Source organism: Danio rerio, chromosome 18 (genome assembly GCF_049306965.1).
Source record: "Danio rerio strain Tuebingen ecotype United States chromosome 18, GRCz12tu, whole genome shotgun sequence".
NCBI classification, from domain to species: domain Eukaryota; kingdom Metazoa; phylum Chordata; class Actinopteri; order Cypriniformes; family Danionidae; genus Danio; species Danio rerio.
The window spans coordinates 15,827,742-15,849,850 of record NC_133193.1 but is presented as its reverse complement, the minus strand read 5'-3'; the positions used below and the strand labels follow the sequence as shown (position 1 = coordinate 15,849,850).

Below are 22,109 nucleotides of genomic sequence, written 5' to 3'. Positions count from 1 at the left end.
TTGCTAGTAGGGTTGTGCGATGTTGACCAATTTGGCATTGTATGATGTCTAATGTGAAACATCACAATGAACGATGGCATCGATGTCATAAGTGGCCGTGAATTCATTATTTATGAAAGATTCATTAACTCAGAATGAAATAATTACTTGTAGTCAACCGTTTCAACTACCTGACCTGCATGGTCTTCGTTTTACCCATAACCAAATCATGAATAAATCAAGATAAGTTACAGACAAATTGCTACCTGTCAATCAGTTTTTTCACAGAGCTCTGGCATGAATAGGTCTGTGTCGTTATAATAGCGTCAACAAACTTGGTTGGTAAAAAAGGTGCACAACCAACAGCAACCAACCAACAGTATCTAAGGACAAGCGTGAAAGTGAAGGATTGAAGCAGTGTACTGATGCTGTGACACGTTACCTGACGGATTAAAAAGATAGAAGAGTCATTAGACAAAGACAAGATTAATTAAATATCACGTTTAGCAACTATAATGAGACTCGATCAAGCGGTACATCCTTGATAAACTGCCCGACGTGCGATGGGGCGAGGCGGGGGATCCCAATGGCGGCTCAGCATCGTGATGTCTATTGGCCATGGGTAATGGACGATGACATCGACTATCAACTCAACCCTAGTTGCTAGTTGTGTAAAATAGTGCACTTATCTTCGTTACCTAAAGTAATTTGTTTTCAAAGTAGCGATAATAGTGTAAGCTTTGGATCTTTAATTAATTGGCATGGGCATCAGTCTGAAGTTCAAAATTAAGGAAGTGAGGGGGTCAAATATATTTGAGTTGAGGCAATCAAGCTTAATGTGAAAGCCACAGATGATCACGCAGTCACACATAAAGATATCTGAGATATGACAATACATGCAAATCCTATATTTAAAAATTCATCTTTAGATTTCAGACACAAAAATATATGTTATAATTTGTATAATCATATTGTGTTGTCATATTGAGCTTATTTTTCAATGCAGATGTGCGCTCGTTTTTGTGATTGTTTTAGAACTTCCAATTCAGCTGCCTATGGGAGAATGACTAGGAATAATAAACAGCAGAACATGGTCAAACAACTTGCTCTACAACAACAAACAATCGTTTGCATGATTATACAAACAAACCAGAACCATATAATAAGAAAATGTCAGTTTGCAACATCATGCAGCATGTTTTGAAAATCTAAAAATAAATGGAAGTGAAAGAGATCAGAAGTCACAAGCCAAAAAGATTTAAATAGTTGCGCTCGCTTGTATACAAATAAGGTGAAAAAGCTGCTATGTATATGCAGTGCAATGAAATTGCCTTGTAACGTTTGTTTTTCTCTTTCACAGTATTCTTCTTGTGTACACACACTATTCCAATCCAAGCATTGTGTGTTAATACACACAAATGACTGCTGTAATGAATTACTGCAAAAACTGAAACTATAATCATACAACTATAAACAATTATATTGTGTGGCCATGTGTGAAATATTAATTTAAAAGCACCTAGGTTACCCCTTTTTTTCAGATTTAACAGAAGTCTTTTGTGTCTTCAGAATGTGTCTGTAAAGTTTCAGCTTAAAACACCCATCAGATGTTTTATTATACCTTTTATGAGTTTTTATTTTATACATTTTAGCATCAGTTAGCGGTTTTGTTGTACTATGCCTTTAAGGCTAGTCCTCCCCGCCAACTGTTTCCACGTGCCTTTCAGCCTGCCCTAATCGCCACCCTCTGCTGATTCAGACAACAGACAGACTTAAAGGAAGAAAATATCACGTAACATTTGAAAGAAATACTACAGTAAGAGCTTTATCAATGAGTATTTGATGCATTTGTTGTGGAGTTGCAACGATGAGTCACACACAATTTCGTTACAAAGATCAAGCACACACACAGATACACACACAGACAGCGTGCGTTTAGCTTTGCACCCTTTTTGCTTGCAAATGTGAAAGGATACAGGTTAATATCCACTGCTGTATGGATATCTGTTATGTTGATTGAACCTGATTTAACGTCCCCTGATGTAAATCTGAAGTAAATCGCTGTAATTCATTACACACATGCTCTGTTTTAAAACATTTTAAACTCAATCTTGATCACATTAGATGATGATTGATGATCCTAGATAACTGAACAGACCTTTTATTCCTGGTTGCTTTGCGCTTATCCTCTCTTGTTTATATTATTATACATGTGACTACCAGGACATGTTAATAAGCAGCTGTCAATCAATTCAGTGGGCGGGGGGAACGCACTCCTATGTCAAGTTGCCGTTAATCTAAAAACCACTACAATTGGTCCACCGTTTTTGTGTCGTTCAATTTAAAAAAAGCACTGGTTGTGTTTATATCAGCCCAATATGACGGTCTATACACTATACCTACATACGTCTGTCCAAACAGCTTGAAAAGTAGATTTTTCACCATAAGTGCCCGTTAAGGAAAATAGTTATTAGTAACAGCACTCCAATTGTCACGATCACCAGCGATTGAAAATTTAGATCGCTGGATCTCACACAAAATACTTATGGACTACAAATCCGCCATTTCTTGACTACATTTTCATACATGCACTCCGCTCACACTCACACATGCTTCCTCATTTAGACTGATTACACTCGCACCACCTGAGGATTGTCAAAGACTGATTACACACACTATTTAAGCAGCACACACACTCATTCACATTGCAGAGTCTTGTTTGCTGTATAGTGACATTACAACATGTTATTCTTGTCTTGTTTTCCCGTGTTTTGTCCTTAGCTTTGTTTACCTTTTTGTCTCAGTCTGCCGCCTGCCTTCCGACCTCTCGCCTGTTATTTTGACTACATTTCTAGATTGCCTCATACATCTGTTTGCACCCGTATTGACCATTGCTTGCCTGACTATCTGAATAAACATGTATGAGGATCCAAACCTCAGTTGTCAGTGTCACACTCCGTGTTACACCAATATTGTGTTGGTCATACTATATAAAGATTTATTGCTTGTCTTTGTTGAATAATACAGAAGATAAAGAGATTTAAAAAAAATGCATATTAAATCACAATCATAATCTTGGTCCAAAAATATTGCAATTACATTGTTTTACCCTAAATATTCAGCTCTAATTTAACCTTCCTTCAATCTCTTGTTTTGCCATTTTGCAGACTCTGGCTCTGCAAGTACATGTTTCAGAGACATGTTTCCGGTTTCTTCTCTGAGTCACTTTGGCTCTCCATGCTGGCTTTCTGCATTCTCTGCCCACTCAAAGGGAACCTAAAGCACCCCGTCCAGATTGTGCTGTAGATTGTTCACTTAGTCCTGCCTTACATTAAAGAGCCAGGCCAAACAACAGTTGCTAAGATCACTGCTAACACCACCTGTCCCAGGAACTCCCCCTCTGGCATTATGCAAAACTGGAACCTAACACCAAAACCACTCTCAAGTCCTGCACCTGTACCGACACCATCTGGCTCTCTTTAATACTCTGTCCAACATAGCATGAGCTGGACATGTAGAGCAAGAGCTAGTCTGTCACTGATGAGCGCGTGGAGACTGCGATCGGTCAAGAGGAAAATGAAACTGCAGCACTGACTAAATGTTCAGAGAAGGGCTCGGCATGTCCTGTGAACCTCACAAAACTGAAAGTGATAACAGCTTTAAAATTTCTCTCACTCTGTTTGCTTGAGTACAGCAACAATTTTTAATTTATCAGATTCTTCCCCCTTCGCTTTTTAAGCACATTCATCTAGCATATGCACGGCAGTTAATGTGTGTCTCAGAAACAAGGCTGTTCATTATGTTTTAATGCATGTAATCCATTGAATACACCTGCAGCATGAAAGATTCCAGGCCTAGCGAAGCTCTTTTAGAAGCTTTCCATCAAATCAAATTGATTATGTTGTCTTTTTTTGTTGCAAGCACAAATCTACTCTTTGCTTGATGAATTGGCTGGAGACTTTTAGCAAAATTAAAAACAGCGAGTTCATGACATCATGCTAAATAGTTGATTCCCCACTACATTTTTCAGTTCAGGCTAATTCAAACATGCATTAGTGTATCATTTTAAATGAATGAATGCGCCAATTCATCTGCTGTCTCGGCAGAACAGGCTCATGCAGACCATGGGCCATAATGCTGGACTAGCCATCTAATCCTGATTATGACAAGTCAATAGATTTATTCTCATGGATTAATGATAATATTGATATTTTTAGAACATGGGATTGATTATTCTGTGCTTTGTTTGAATAGGTTAAAAATAGGTTCCACACAGATTTTTATGTCTGGTTATGTCTGTGAATATAAACAAAGGAGAAAGAAAACACATGTTTATTAGTATATTATCAAATTACAGGGCTCGAAATTGCGACCATTTTGGTCGCATATGCGCCCGAAAATTAATCGATGCGACCTCATAATATATTTGGGCGCATTAGTGCGACCTCTTTAGATTTTTTTAAAAAAACGTGCTGAATCGATCTTCCCTGCCGCTATATTGGTTCATATTAGCTGTCAATCACTCAAGGTATTCCGCTGTTAGATGACAGGGAAGGAGCTTTTATGTCCACGGGAAATGCAAACGGCTAAAGAGTGAAAACTTAAAGCACACAGGTTTTCAAAGTGCAAACCCCACCTAAAGTTGAGGCGCAGATGAGAGCGATCATGACACGTGGTGAATATTGATCCGCCAGCTGAGACCAATCGAGTACGTGCTTTTCGGAGAAGGTGGCCGAATCTCGATGCGATGCATTCACTGCGTGTTCAGCGCAAATGTCCGCAAAAAAGTCAAATCTAATGCTGTATCATCGCCAAAGAAGCTCGCCTTTACTAAGTTTACACTGAAACTGCGTCTCATAACACACAGCGGTATTGCGCCGGTGGTCAACCTGCTCATAAATGGGGTCGGCTGACTCGCCTGCTTTTCCACAAACACAGAAAAATTAAAATCAGCTCAGACTGAACATTTAAATTGACACAAACTGAAACCAAAACTTTTAAAGAGTAATAGAAGTGAGACTTTACCTACCTATTTTTGCCTATTCTTTCTTGAGGTGTATATTATTATTTTTATTTAGTTACTGATGACTGTTTTGCAGCTTTCAGCCTTGAATTTAATATTTTATTATAATCTTTTGATTGTTTTGCAGCAGAAATATTATTTATTAAACTGACATTCATATATATGCTGTTTAGCAATACAAAATAAATATTTCTTACTGCAATGCTTCATTTTTGTTTGATGCAAACTATACATTTATTTTTCATAAAGTAACAGACATTTATAGCAGATAACTTACATTCAAGCACATTCAAGGCAGCATGATGATGAGAAATGTTATTCATTGTTACTATTATTGTCATTTTCATCATCATTAATATTCTAGAATTTTAATACATACACATTTTGGAATTATTGCACACAAATATCAATGTCATCTCAGCATTAGTTATAGTTGTTTCTGGTTTTTGTTAGTCCTAATTGATGTTGTTTTAAAATACAATAAGTCCCTCAAAATACAATTTGCAGCGGTGCTCAATCATTTTTGGTGGGTGCTCCTAAATTTTTTCTGGTGCTCCTAAATTTTTGAAGTTGGGAGCACCGGTGCTACCAAGTAAAAAAGTTAATTTCGAGCCCTGAAATTAAAATTTAAGTTGATTTGTATAGCGCTTTTCACAATAGTTACTGTTTTAAAGCAGCTTTACAAAAGGTGCACATTAATGTATTTTTATTAGTTGTCATAAGTTTATTAGTTGCTAATAAACTAAACTAATTAACAAGCAACTAACTAATTTTCCTTTAGCTCAGTCCCTTAATTCATCAGGGGTCGCCACAGCAGAATGAACCACCAACTTGTCCAACATATGTTTTACACAGCGGATGCCCTTCCAGCCGCAACCCAGTACTGGGAAAAAAACCCAAACTGTCTTGCATTCACAAACATAAACTACGGCCAATTTAGTTTATTCAATTCAACTATAACGCATGTCTTTGGACAGTAGGGTAAAACCGAAGCACCCTGAGGAAACCCACGCCAACACAGGGAGAACATGCAAACTCCACACAGAAATTGACCAAGCTGGGACTCGAACCAGTGACCTTCTTGCTGTGAGGTGACAGTGCTAACCACTGAGCCACTGTGTTACCCCTACAGTAACATTTATTATTTGTAAACATAGTTTAACTGCAGTTAAATAGCATATAGTTGGTGCCATTGTTTACATTTTGAATGAAGTGTATTTTGGTCCAGTGGTACAGAGTGGTACATTACGGTGCAGTTTGTTATGCTTTTATGGCCGTTTTCACTGTCAAAAAGTACCTAAAAGTACCAGACCACTTTTTGGGTACACTTTGCAAAGGGTGTCTTGCACAACAAAAGGGTACCAAAAGGCAAAGCTAGACGCGCAACTGAATGCTATTGGTGTACAGAGATATGTCACACGCTTAGGCAACAAGCCAGAATAAAAACAAAAGAACTGCCATGATTTAAATACACAGCCGAGACAGAACACTGAAGATAAACAATATATACATTTAATAACGAGTCATGGTCGACCCAAGCATAAACAAACCTTGTCGTCGTCTTGATAAACAGCCACAAAGCCAAACAGAAGAGCAGAATCTGTCCTGTGCGCCATAGTTTTTTTACAAGGCTGTCTAAAGAATGATCGGTTTCGCTTTCTTGTTTGCGCTCGCTGCGTGTCTATATTTGAAATAACAAACTTCTTGTGCTGATGATAATAAAGTGTGTGAGATTATTGAAGTGCTTCTGACATCCGATCCTGTCCGAAACGAACAAACGCAAGTGTGAAAAAACAAAGAAAGAAGCCAGAACAAAAAGAACAAAGGAGCAAATGATTCTTTTAGCAACCTAAACCATGAACAATCTAGCATGTTTATCATCCCCTTTTGGATTATCATGAACTCGGAATGACAGAATTACTTTTTAACAGGGGTTGCATGTGCTGGTGAAAGACACAGATGAGAGGTTTGCACTGACTGTGGGCTACATGTTGCATGTTGTTTTTGAACCCAAATAAGGATTAAATGTATGCTGTGTGTAGTTTGTCTGTAATGGGTAACATATTGGAGACTGTAAGGGTCTGTATGTGCTCATATACAGTATGTTGTATTTATGAATGTTACAGTAGGTTATTTCATTGATCTGCAGCTATAATCAAATCATGTACATAGAAAGGTTAGTAATGAACATTTATACACAGGTATTTATGTGTATGAAGCATCTGTTTTGCGAGAAGTGCTTCTCATATGATATGTGAACGACCTGTATGGCTTTACTTCGACATTTTCTCAAGCAAGAATGAGATTGACTAAAACTTTGTCGTACTAAAAAAAATAATAAAAACACTAAAAAGTACTATTGGCACCCTTTTATTATTGGAAATGCAAGCCTGACAAATGTGACCCATACCGTACCGTACTGTACCACTCAGTGGAAATGGGCCATGTGTATTAAGTGTACTGTATGTGTATTATAAGTGTATTAGTGTGTAAGTGTATGTGTTGTAAGGTGTTTATAGCAATAAAACAGCTTATTTGGATATAATGTCAACACTATTGACACATCCTGTCCTGTGCATACTGGGCATGAATTGAGCGGGAATAATTTAAATACAGATGATTCCCAAGAGGAAAAACTCAAGACTGAAATCAAAGTGTTTGAGAGTGTTCAGAAACCTTCCTTACTGATATACAGTGCTCAGCATAACTGAGTACACCCCATTTTGAAAATGAATGTTTTTAACCATTTCTCAGTGAATATGGGGTAATGTATTTTGGTGCATTTAAACAAAGTAGATCTAATGAACAGATATATTTATTAAAATTATATTTTAGTCACAGAACATCTTTAGAAATAGAAAAAGATAATACATTTAAATCCATGCAAAATATTGTAAAAAAAAAATCTAAACTACAATATTTCAACAAAATTGTATATATATTTTTGCTATTTTTTAAAAAATGTTTTTAATATTTTTCCCTGACATAAATTTGGGCTACTAATTTTTGAACCGTTATTGTAAGATTTTTTGGATTAGCTCTAGATTTGACTTCAGTACTGACAAAACTAATGTATATGCACAAACATAATATTGTAAAGCATCCTATAGAAAATATAATTGAAACGAGAGATTTGTGGTGAGTGTGCTCATATATGCAAAGCACTGTAAAGTAGAGAATAATACCCCTTTAGATTGGACTTTTCCCTCATCAACACTGCAGATCTTTGCATAAACAGCAACATATTGTACTAAAGTTGAAAGCATAATAGGACTTTAGTCTGGTCCATGAAACAGCTTTACTTTCATTGGCTACTTGCACTGGATGAGTGAAAGCTGTGCATGGCATACAAACACCCTGGGTTCAGACTCAGAGTCCTAGCTGCTGTAGTTCAAACAAAGCAAAATTTACACCTGCAGCCCCGGGGAGGAGAAAAAGAGAAAGAGCATAAGACAGCATAGGGGGAAGGAAGGGGCAGAGCATGGTAAACAAGAGGAAAGGTGAGAAAAGCCAGAGAACAGATAAGAGGGAAAAGAAGCCCAAAAGAAGAAGAAAAACAAAGGTAGAAATGAATATTTAAGTAAGTGGGGGGAAACAAAAGAAAGCAGGGTTGGAGTGTTTCTACTGCAGAATAAAAAAAAAATATCCTAAGCACAAATCCATAGAGCAGATCCTATGGTGCTCAGAACTTTTTTTATATGTAATATATAATAAATTGTTACAAAACCACTCAAAGTACACCCATGTGTTTCTTTAGTACCATTTCCAGTAGCACTGCTTCCGTCTTATCTTACTGCCGCAAGGGTAAATGGGTTTAGAGCATATTAATTCAGATAAAGCTCATATCACCCTGAAGGAAAAATAACATATTCATTGTCATCTAAACGATAAATAAAAAGGTGCTACTTGGGATTTTGAGGATCCCCAAACCCACAAGATACTCTCTGATGTCAGATTAAACAAGTTCAGATGCTAAACGTTTCTTACTATTTTAAATCAGGATTCACTTCAAGAGTCTGCAGACATTTAAACTGGTTACTTTTTTTTTTTCACTTTAACATTTTTGAGTGAGATGCTAATTGTCTAAGCCGATTCAGTGATCTATGCTAAGCTAAACTAAAAGTGCTCTCGCCAGACCCAGGCGATTGCCTAAATGGATTAAAAAATTGTAAATCTCAACTATTAAACTGTAGAGGAGTTGTAAAATTAGGCTATTTTCAAAAAATGTGGAGTGTTTCTTTAACGTGTCTGAATACACGTACACTACCTGACAAAAGTATTGTTGCCTATCCAAGCTTTAAGAACAACAAATAACAACTTGACTATAACTAAGTGGTTTATATGAAAGGCAAAGGTCTCTAGATTACACTTATTTTACCAAGAGACTCCCAGAGCTTATCAAAATTCTTTGAATTCATCCTCAATGCCTCCTCCATCTTCCCCTAGACATGCTCAATAATGTTCATGTTTTGCGACTGGGCTGGCCAGTCCAGGAGCACCTTGACCTTCGTTGCCTTCAGGAACTTAGATGTGGAGGCTGAAGTATGAGAAGGAGAGCTATCCTGCTGAAGAATTTGCCCTCTCCTGTGGTTTGTAATGTAATGGGCAGCACAAATGTCTTGATGATTCATAAGAAAAATCGACCTTCTGCCACTTTACTAAATGATCAACTAGAAGTCAGATTATTAGGGGTTCAAGAGCGAAGCACCGTTTTTCTGCTACATCGAAATTTGTCCAAAACCTACTTTTGCAAACTAGTCCTAGTATTTTCGCCCAATCTAAACCAAACCAGTGCAGAAATATCCTCTGGACACTGAATATCAATAGAATATCAATAGTTATTGAAAAAAAAGTTGAAATTTAGATTTATTTTTGTGCGAAACAATACACCACAAATGTTCCATGCTATTTGAAGCTAATTGTAAATGTAGCTATAACCTTTGAACCAAATAAAACATCATCAGCAAACTTGGTATACATTTGTATAAGGTCAAGTTGAGGTCACAGTGCAAAACATGTGGACTTTGGCTACAAGGTGGCACTATAAGTTAAAAAACCAGACCCAAAAGTCAAAAAAGACCACAACCTTACCAATCAGCTAGAAATTTTGCATGCTGTGTCTTTGTCCACGCTGTCATGACATATTATAAGGACACTGGAATATCTAAAAAAAAACATGGCCACCATTAGCCAATTAAGATCAAGCAGCCATTAAAACAAGGTTTACGTTGTTTAATAAAAACGAAACTCGACGGGCATGTTCGACTGATGGTCCTAGATGTCTGTAAAATTTCTGAAAGAAATTAGCCACTAGGGGGCAATTTTGAGTTTTTTGAGGATGTAATTGATTGTGTATTAAACACGGTTTTGCACAGCCAGACAAAATACATATTATATAAGACTGCTCATACTGAACACTTTGACACTAAAACCACTGCTGTCACTCAAACCATCCTCAATAATCATCATTATGTAAAAAAAATACTTTTTTGCAAACTAGTCCCACCCAAACGAGTGATAATCTCCCGGAAATCGCGCGTCTCCTTCCCGGTCCTCAAATAAGACGCGCACCCTTCTCACTCCTCACTACCGAATCCCTCCTCACTCTTTAGACACGTCGCGCACACTCTGTAAAATACCACTTCCAACCCACCCTCAAACCCCCGCTTTTCACATGACGACGATGCCATCGTCCATCGCAATGTTTCACATTAGACATCGTAGGATGCCAAATTCGTCAACATCGCCCAACCCTACTTTCCACTTTTATTAGCTGTAACAGGCTCTTTTACAAAAGCGGCTAGTCCACGTGAACCTACATGCCTGCAAACCCATAAGGAAAACTCAAAACATCACAGAATTTAGTGAAAACATGTGGCATATCAATGTAAACAAACTTGGAAAATTTTGTGGAGATCAGGCAACAGGTGGCGCTATAATAATAGAAAAGGTCTCAACAACGCAGTGTTTCAATGACTGTTGATGCTGAATACAGTGTTTCAATTACCATTTTAGCCACTAGATGGTTCAACTTGAAGTTTGGCATGCGTGTATTTGCTCAAACTGGAATGACACTTTAAAATATGGCTGCCATTAGCCAATTAAATTTGAGCACCCATTATACACAGTTAACGATGGCCAATCAGAATAAAACTTGGTGGGCATGCTGGGCTCATGGGCTTAGAGGATTGTAGAAATGTTGAAATAAATCATCCACTAGGGGGATTTTGAGTTTTTGGAGTGTGAAATTAAACATTCGTTAACTCAATCTATAAACTCTAACACTAATCATATATTTTATTATTTTATACTTACAAACTTCCTAACTGATAAACCTTACACTTCTAAAATGCTTGAACCCTGATAATTGCTGCTTCCAGCTATATTTATTTGTTGCTCTTACAACTTGGGATCGACTATAAGATTTTTGTCAGGTAGTGTAGTAGTGGTAAACTTTATTGTCCTTGACAGGAAATTTGTTATGGCCAATGCCATATTGCCAATTCATATTGACATTCGCTAAAAACAAGCAATAAAAAAATACAAAATACAGCAGTTACAAAATGTATAATGCTAATTAAGATAGACAAAGGATTTCTTATAACAGTTTAACCTACACTTTGGGACACTGTATCTCCTACCTGAGTATATATTGTGTATAGTGCATGTATAGTGTATATTAAGCATCATTCACCTATGAAAACACAACTGTATACTAATGTAAATGGGTAACATCAGTATGCAATCCCAAATACTATACTTTTTGTGCTTTATAATTTAAAAAGTTCTTTGAAAAGGTGAAAACTGCAACTTTATTTAAACGCCACTTAGTTTGGCATTTTGTCATCTAATGCAATGCCTTTCATACATATTTATAGATCCTTCAAGTGTCCAGATATTTTCAGAAGACTGCTATGCATACATATAGATCCAGTGAGAGCCAGACTGCGAACAGCATACGCTAAAGCATGTTTACTGCAGGTCACACTGACATGAAACTTTCAGATAAGACTGTAGGTTGTTGAATTTATTCCTTTTTTTTTTTTGCTATCAGATAACTGCGAGTTTGCACATGGTGTTTCTCACTTCTGTTTGTGTTTCCTGTTTGAGATTTGCTGCCTTGTCTTTTCAGATCTGATATTGAGCTCTAAGCTAAAACCACGCTGTATATAATTTATAGGGGCATAAAACTTCACAGCAAAAAGTTATGCTTGTAAACACAGAGAAGTCTGAAACATCAATCTGTACATCTTCACATTCGACTACACACAAAGAATTGAAAGTGTTGCGAAAGATAGAGGAGGTCATCTTGTTATCACTCAATGTACACATGCACACACACATATCTTTGCGCGCACACATTTATGAGCAGAGATGAATGACTCCATGCACAGGCCATTCCTTTTCTACCGTGCCGGTGACGTTGACAAACGGCCCGGCAGTCTGAATTAAATATGACAGTCCTGCTGCTTCCAGCGGGACTCTGCCTGTTGGATGCTACATGCCAGCATAACCGCCTAGACACTGCCAGAGCCTTACCTTGACATACGCACAAACACGTCCAATCACACAGCAAACGTATTTGATTTTCTAAAGAAAGCATGTGGAGTGAAACTTGAAGCTACAACAAATGAAGCTACAACCAGCGGTCTACCACTTCTTTGGTACGGTGTGAGGTGTCTGCCTGAAGGCGATTAAAATGCATAATCATTTAATAGCAGAAAAAGGTCTAGTCTTCTCAAACGGACCCCCTTGTGTGCCTGCTGACATTCCAGAGGTCTCTGCGGAGCTGGTTCATTATTCTCGATGTGTGTTTGCTGACATTGTGGAGGCATTGCTGGTCCAGTTCATTACTCTCTGGGTATTTACTGACATTGGGGAGCCTTGGTGAGATGCATTCATTATTTCGCACTAGGAACAGTACGCACAGGTCGGCTTGAAGACCGGAAACACACTTCTAGCGACATGCTCACATTCTGACTGAGGTGAAGGGGTTCATAGTGAACAGCTGAACATGTGTTTGGCTTTTGTTGCTTACATTTTGTGTAAGCAGGTGAATACTAACATGTGTAAAAATGCTAATTTCTCCACATGGATTTACATACAAAACACTCCAGTTTACCAGTGTTGGATTCAACCCAGTCTCATTCTGAAAACGTACCTCTATTTACATTTCTGGAGAGTGCATATCCCAGGAGCTACGCTTTTTTGCTGTTTTTGTTTTCCTGTATCCACCAGAGGCCGCTGTGTACGATTTTTAAGATCTTAAATTTCTCTCGTGAGTGCCATTCGCACCTGCTGTTCTCACGTAAATCCATCAGAGGTCGCTGTTAACTGACTGATGGACTGACCCACCCTCCTTCTTCTCTAAACAAAAACAATTGTAATGACTGAAAAATAACGGCGTCAAACCTCCCTCTAGCGTTCCTTTTAAAAATGAAACGTAGCTAGAAGTAGCTCTGACTACATAATTTGCGCTCGCCACAAACGTTTATAGGGCTGTTTTCAGAATGAGCCTATGTTGGTTGGATAGCATTTGAAAGCACAGAAATGTTTCAGAGCACATAGACTTAAAGTAAAGTAAGTAAAAAAGTAATTAAAAAAATTCTGCCATCATTTATCTGCTCTTCATACAATAAGATCAAGTAGCTTGTCAAAAATTCAAAAGCACAATTTATGTGAAATCATTTAATGACTACTTTATTGTCTTTTTTATATCTTCTTGCTAAACCGTTTATAGTGGATGGACAGAAAATGTCTTATTTTGTGATTCAAAGTGTAATGGTTTAGGAATTTTAATAGACGTAGCATGAGTTGTGCTTTTAAATCTATACTTTTTTATTATTTTATCCTGTTTGTTTAAAGTGAAAAAGTAATCATTTATTTCTTCATTTTTATATGGGACATTCTACCAGAAACATACATTTTTACTTAGAAAAAAATGTGACAGGGCATGACTTAAACTTGAAAAATCATAAAACAAACATAAAATCATACAATTCGATGATAGAACGGATCCTTGATCACCTTCAGCTTCTCCATCCAATGATGTTACTACCGAGTCATAGCCTTAAACAAGTATTGCACACATTTCATGTTAAATTTAATGTAAATGTGACAGGGCTGACTTAAACATTTGGACAATTGTAAAATATTGTTTATTTGTAGAATTTAATTATAATCTGATGTTTTTAAATCAATTGATGTGAATCATAATAACTTAAATGAGCTTTTTCTAAAGTTTTTACTAAATAGCAGTTTTTAGCATAACAAAACTATTAAAGCTGTAGATTCAATTGGGTTGAGGACCAGGACAATGACAGAGTCTGTAAATTTGTAAAGTGCTTTTAATAAAGAATAAAATCTGAGAACCAAATGAATGACATGTTTCTTTACAAAGACACTCACAGAAATCAAGCATCCGTACATTTTTTAAATTTTTAGGATGAAATACTTTTTATTCACAGTATTCATGTTTTTATTTCAGGGACAGATAATGTACAATTCCGGTAGAATGTCCCATATTGTTTAAAATGTCTTCCTTACTTAACAGAGAGCAACTTAGTTTTAAAGTGAGTTCTGTATGCATTATACATTGTTACACCACTGACAAGACACGTGAGAACTGATCTCACATTTACTCGCCCAACATGTGTTCCAAACCTGTGTCACTTTCTTTCTTCGGTGTAACAAAGAATATACTATCAAAAGATTAATTCACCCAAAAATATTGTAATTTGTGTTGAACGAGGAATAGGGTATATGCGGAAATATGCATAAGGACTTTTAATTTGTCAGCAACTGGGTTAAGCGCATACGATGAATCGTATGCCATTACAAAATCTGTGAATTAAAGGTCTGTTTTCTTTCAAAATCAGCGATCTCCACTGGCTGAGTGATATACGATATAAAGTGGGTCTCAGATTGTACAAGAAACACAGCATTAAATTACATTTTTCCCTGTCATGTCTAAAATATGAACATTTATTTTACCCCAGGATATTCAATATCCTGGGTGATCCTGACCAGCGCGTGTGAGTAAAAGGCTTTTTTTTTGTCTCGTTTTACACTTGAGCAACTAAATGAATGACAAAGTCTATTAAACTGATTGTATTTTAATTACATTACAACATCTATGCGGAAAAAGGAACCGTATAAATGGAAAAAAGTCACATTAACTGTTCACCGGAAGTTTATCAGTATGGGAAGAAACACTAGCTCAGCATTTACCCTATTAAGATCAAAAGGGATTCGAATGAAATGAAAGTGAGTAGTTTGGGGGAACTAACACTTTAATGCTGAGTTCAGACTGCATGATTTTAGCCCCGATTTTGACTCGCCGACAGGTTTTGAGAAACCGCTGACAAATGCCTGTAATCACAGGCAAATCAGTGCTCATTCCGGTGAGTAACACAGTGAGAACAATCAAAGGCGCAATCTAAAAGAATCTGCGATGAGTCGCCGACAACCATCAGATACTTGGCATGCTAAATATATGAAGCTGTCAGTGATGTTCAAATCATGCTGGATGAAATGTGTTCTGATTGAAAACAACATCGGTGATCACCTACAGCCACTGAGAGAGCAGTATACACTAGTATGGGTCTCTGCAGACTATGGACGATAACAATTTTCAAGGTGTACCACGGTTTAGAAAAGTCAAGGTTTTAAAACCGCAATACCAATCCTAAGGTATGTGTAAGATTTTTTATTTACCTTTTTTAGGACAACAATGTCTTCAGCAGAAAAAATATCCAAAAGCTGCGATTTTAAATTATAAAGAAATCAGTGTCTTTTAAACTAATGAAGACAGCATAAGTCAGAAGTGAATGTTTACTGTTCCAAAATATTATAAATCTTTCAAAAAAATAAAATATTTTGATTTTTAAAGTGGAAAAAAAGTTTATGTTTTTTACCCAGACATTTAAAAAGAATATATTTTAGAGCAGTAATCACAATACTGTGATACCGTGACATTTTTATCCAAGGTTATCATACCGTCAGAATCTTATACTAGCCCATGCCTACTGCAGACCAGCGGGAGCTTAGGAAAAATTAAACGAGCCTATTTTCGGTCTATTTGGACCCAAGAAATGGAGGAAAAACTAGTGTAAATTTGGCAGGAGCACCATGTCTGTTTGATGTGTCATCTGAGCAATACCACAACCGGGGAAAAAATATATATATATATTTACGAGAAATTGCTAAATAAATACATGACTTCTTTCTCATTATGTAGTTCAAAACAAAATATATACTATCTGACCTCACGTTGTTTCCATGTCACTTCTTGCGTGTTTGGTTGTGAGACGTAGTTTGGGGACTGAGACAAAGTTGTCAGCGATTCTCTTATTGTAAAGTCATGCAGTGTGAAAACACAGCAGCAACGGAATGCTTCCCCACATAGTCATGCAGTGTGAAAACATCTGACGTGACTACTTTAAAAATCCTGCAGTCTGAACTCGGCATAAGATGTGATACGTTTTTAGAACAACATGATCAAGAACACAATAAATTTAGCAGAAACTCACCCTATTCTCCTCTTCTCTGAGGTCCGGCATGGTACTGATGCACAGGCTGATTACTGTTATGGCCACCATCAACACAGAAAAACAAGCAAACACCTTTCCAGGCACGCCTGACTGAGGGTTCTCCACCATGTCCCTCAGTTGGTTCATGAACTTGCGGTAACGTGTCTCCACAATAGGAGGGCGCAGCTGCAAATTACGTTGGCGACGTTCCTCCTCTCGCCGCTCGAGCTCGGCGACCTCCTCAAGGCGTGTGTACATCTTGCGCTTGCAGCAGCGCTCCATGTAAGTCATCTCTACACCCCAATAGTTGAGCTCCTCGTGCAGCGAGAGTGCACACATCTCTCGTAACAAACGCAGCTTTCCGGCTGCTAGGAAGTTGAGGATTACACGGAACGCGTTGGGGCTACGGTCGAAGAAAAATTCATGGCGTGCCTCATCGTAATCGTCGCAGACGCGAGCAATCTCTTCAGGGCTGCTGCAGGGTTTAAGACGTCCTAACCGTGTCAAGGGGAACTGCTCCAACGTACTCCAAGGGAAGGTGTATCGGTTGCCCCCCACATTGATGAGAGCCTGCAGGCCATGATCAACCAAATTAAGGTCTTCGGGTCGGCGAATAAACTGAGCCCGCTGGTAATACACTCCCTTGATGGTCTCGGTTTCTGGGATCTCGGTGAAGATGTGGTCCAAGCTGCTGTCATCACTGACCGAGAGGTTGCTGAAGTCATGATTGGCATTGCTGATGATTGGCATGATGGCATTGAAGAGGAAAGTTGATCAACGGGATGGGCGAAGCTTAGGTCGTCTCACCGTTAGCCTGAAACTTTGGTGCTGGGCACTGAGGTGTTTATTCGAAGGCTGATCCCATAGGATCTCATGCACAGTTCAGTGCACAGCCAAATAGCCCACATTTTTGGGCACTGTTGGAGACAAAGAGATGACAAAAGTCAAAGAGGTCAAACAGTTAAGTAAAATTATTAATATTTCAATAAAGACGGACACTACAGTTTGGCATGGTCTCTAGTGGCTGATATATTAGCCAGACAATCCCACAACTCTTAACAATGATTGAATAATTTTCTGTTGTCAAGGTGTTTCATTATAGTAGGGTGGGGGCTGGAGTGATAAACTATTTATTAATAGAAGCGTACTCCCATCGGAAGCGATGCTTGCTTTACTGTGTGGAAAGTTAATTGAGGGAAGTGTGTTGTGCAGCCCAGTGGCAGTGGCTTTATCAAGAACATTCTCTCCAGTACAGGCTGATGAGCAGAAAGTGAGGGAAGCAAGATTTTTCATAATCACACATAAGCAGGTGTTAAAATAGGGTGGAAATTAGGAAGGATGCGAACCAAGCAGAAAATGCATGATAATTACAAATGCGTTTAAACAATGGCACAATATTGGGCATACTTTTTTAAAACAATAGACAGCATGCAAGATGGGTCAAGGGTAACTTTTGTTGATTTTAGAAAGCCTATTTAAAAAGTCAATGAGGGATTTATTGACTTCAACAAATGTAAAAGATCACTGATCAACTTTAACTCAGAGGGGTCCCATAAAAACTTTCTAACAATTTTCATGTCTGTCATCTGATTGTATTGAGAATTTATTTTCCCACTGACTACCTTTCAAAAATGTTAAATCCAACTTTCAAATCCCAAATATTTCTGTAACACTGTGAAAGTTGACTAAAAGTCTGTATGACACACTTTGCAAGAACTGAGTTCAACTTATTTCTGACTTGTTATACATATAATAATAGACAAAAAATGAGTTTTAAAAAAGTATCTTATGCTTAGCAAGGCTGAATTATATGATCAAAATTACAATGTTATCAGTTACTAATGTTGCACAATTTGTGATTAGTTTGACTTCTAATATTTCTTTGATGAATAGAAAGTTATGTAGAAATTAAAACATGAAACAGAATACAGTATATGTCTTCAGTATAAATTTCAATAAATTAAATGTGTCTTTGAAAAACCATTTTATAAAGTTTTCAGATATAAATATGAAGCAGCACTGTTTTCAACATTTTTTTCTTGAGAAGCAAATCAGCATATTAGAATAATTTCTGAAGGCTTATATAACCTTGACAACTGCAGTAAAGGTGGCTAAAAATTCTGCTTAAAACTTTAAATTATATTCACATTTTAATCAGATATTATAAAATGAATTGACTTAACAATATAACTGATTTAGTGTATTTATAATTAAATAAATGCACCTCTGCTGAAACGAAGACTTCTTTACAAAACAACAACAACAAAAAAAGAAAAAGAAAAGAAAAAAAAGCCTAGACTATTGCCTCAAAACTTTTGACCGGTAGGTCTCTGTTGACATCTAAAATTATATCATAATTTGACATCTGAATGCAGCACAGAATAGCAGTTTTATATCGATTACTATTTAAAAGCACAATACGTAGCCTATCGTTCGTAAAACAGATGAGTAACATTAATCGAATCCATAAGACAAAACATTAGCCTATACTGTCACTGTCATGATTACATATTGTAGTCTAACGTTACTTAATAAGTTTAGGAAAGTACCTGGCACATTCACATCTCGATACAGGCAAAACTTAAAGTATAAACTCGATATGCTGCTGAATTCAACTTCATTAACCCTGAAATACATAATATTGTTCAAATAGCATCATCCTGCAGACATGTTTGCAGTCAGCAGCCTATGTGAATGCAAAACCATTGATGGCCTCAAACAAAAGCGCATTCAAAACGCTTCAGTGACAACTGAAAAGTTGACGAATATGATACAGATAGACAACGAAATATAAACGAGTACAAGTTCATCAAAAACAACAAGAGCATCAAAGTAGAAACTCCCAACTCACCCCTCGGCACGACTCCGGTCCTCACTTTCTTCAGCAGAAACATTTTCTCTCCATAATGCTCTATAACCGGATAAACGAACTCACTTCAGAATTTACTTATCGGGTTTTGTCAGTATGCTGAAGTCAGAGGCGGGAAAATGATCCCAGCGCGAACATTCTGCGCTGACACATCATCGCTGTCCCGCGCGCTCCGTCACTATCACCGCATAGATCCTGAGTGTGTGTCTCTGTGTGTGCGTATGTGAGAGTGAGCAAACGCTGGTCGGTCGCGCGCCTCAGAGACACTGTAAGTTTAAAACAAAGTCTAAATCATGGTAGGGACGAATGCAAAGCATGGCCACGTACTGTTCGCACTGCTACAACAGACCTTATTTAAACATTGGATTATTTTATCACCGGCTCCTGTTTTAAACCAGTTTGAGATGTGCACGTCATTGTGCGTCAACGCGACTGAGACATGATGAATTATTGCACTCGCAAAGGATACTTGAGTTTCCAGTTGAACCCTTTTCGTTGTGACAATGGAGTTTTCCATCTGGAAAAGGACTTTGTGCCAAAATAGTCTGCATTTGTTATATCTAAAGTTGCCTCATGCGGTTGAGTTAAACGTAATAAAGCCCCATTCATAAATCTCCCAGGTAAGCGCATGTAGAATCCGTGTTTGCTGTGCACACAGTAGAAATCATTATGTCTATTTATGCGTTGCACGCAGAGTAAACACCTCGGGACAGCCCAATTAGTTTGATTCAGTATTTGCATACACGCTGTTCACCTGGCAGCACTATTATGGCGTCCAAAGCTTACAAACAGACGCAAACAAAGTGTGCATACTGTACTCATTAGGTCGCACATACCTAGGGAAATGCTAAAATAACTAGCAGTTTGCGCAAGTCCTGGTGGCATTTGAATGGAAAGTGAGACAGCTGGCATTGTGCACTCACACTCTCCATCACTGGATGCCAGGGGTCTAAACACATAAAACCCTCGAATGACTGCTGAAATATGCACCGCCACCCTTCCTGACTGCCTCATTTTCTTTGTACCTTCACAAATATACACATTCATTATTGTTTGCCCACACCATACCGACTTTCAATAGATTTAGTGTTCATTTGCGCATTTAAAAAACAGTGGAATAAAATTTTTACTCTAAAGTTTTTATATATTGTTTAATTGAAACTATTTAGGGCGAAGCAGTGGTGCAGTAGGTAGTGCTGTCGCCTCACAGCAAGAAGGTCGCTGGTTCGAGCCTCGGCTCAGTTGGCGTTTCTGTGTGGAGTTTGCATGTTCTTCCTGCGTTCGCGTGGGTTTCCTCCGGGTGCTCCAGTTTCCCCCACAGTCCAAAGACATGCGGTACAGGTGAATTGGGTAGGCTACATTGTCCGTAGTGTATGAATGTGTGTATGGATGTTTCCCAGAGATGGGTTGCGGCTGGAAGGGTATCCGCTGCGTAAAAACTTGCTGGATAAGTTGGCGGTTCATTCCACTGTGGCGACCCCGGATTAATAAAGGGACTAAGCCGACAAGAAAATGAAATGAATGAAACCATTTAAAATTGCATGCACCCTTGATTACTCATTTAGAATAGATAAGACTATTATGACTACTAAAAATAGTTATTAATAGTATAAATGAATGTATATTGAGTATGAATATATTTAAAACATTTAACATGTGACTCAGTGTCAATTCCCAGCAAGAATTTTTTTTGTTTTTTAAAGATGTCTGATAGATTTCTAATAGGTCTTTAAACATAGTCGTCTTGGCTTAAACAAGGCTAAATTTGAGTTGTCAGTGAAAATCTAATAGATGTCTATAGGCCAAAACTAGACTATTCAGCAAATAAACCGGAAGGACTACACATATAAAGTCTGTTTAATCTGTCTACTTGACGACTAGTCTAGTTTCGGGCTATTCTTACTGTAGATTTTCACTGACACCCCGAGCCTTGTTTTAGCCAAGCTGTTTACGTTTAGACGTATAGGCATCTTTAAAACACAAAATTGTTTGCTGGGATTTGTCACAAATCCTGGCCACATCAGATAGTAAAGTGTCCATCATATGCAGTACAGTATGTCACCTAAACACTTTTTCACTGGGTTTCAATTTTTAAGGGCTCATCCCTATGCCCTAATTCCTTCGAAGGGTTTACCCTCTGGAGTGCAAGCTTCGAAGGGATTAGGGAATAGGAATGAGACCTTTCGAACTAAATGCAGTGTGCGATACCAAACTATTTCCCTGTGTAAAGAATTAATGGGGACTGAATCATTTGTATCCTTTAAAATTCCGAAGGGTCCTTCAAAGTGTCTAGTTTTTAGCACCTCCAGACTTCATTATAGCTGCCATGATTGTTTTCATTCCGAAGTTCCCTTCAGAGGGTGATATATCCTGCTTGAAATGCACTGAACACCTACACTTTTACAAACACTGTGAATATATGGCAGATTATTAATTGTTAATTTATTTATTTGCCTAGCAAATCAAAAGAATATATTATTTGCTTATGTACAAAACATGATGTCATTCAATTATAATAATGGTAATATTTTTTTATTAAGCTATAATGTTTAAGATAATGCTGACTGAGATGTTCTATACTGATACATTGAAGAGAGGGGATTAATCCAAACTATTGTCTTAACTAGATCCAAAGTTTAAAGGACATTCTGTAATATATAGTTGAAGTCAGAAATGTGTTGAATTAATCTCTCTGTTTAACAGAAAT

General features: G+C 37.6%; 1 protein-coding gene across 1 annotated transcript in view; it reads right to left on the bottom strand.

Moving 5' to 3' along the window:
* Nucleotides 1-19,468, bottom strand: part of kcng4a (potassium voltage-gated channel, subfamily G, member 4a) — a 52,893-nt gene extending 33,425 nt beyond the window's left edge. The window contains exons 1-2 of the mRNA NM_001110029.1: nucleotides 19,385-19,468; nucleotides 16,534-17,450 (exon numbers count right to left, since the gene is read on the bottom strand). Of these exons, the coding sequence (NP_001103499.1) occupies nucleotides 16,534-17,283 (750 nt within the window). The 5' untranslated portion in view covers nucleotides 17,284-17,450; nucleotides 19,385-19,468. The remainder of the gene's footprint in view (nucleotides 1-16,533; nucleotides 17,451-19,384) is intronic.
* Between the last annotated feature and the right edge of the window lie 2,641 nt (nucleotides 19,469-22,109).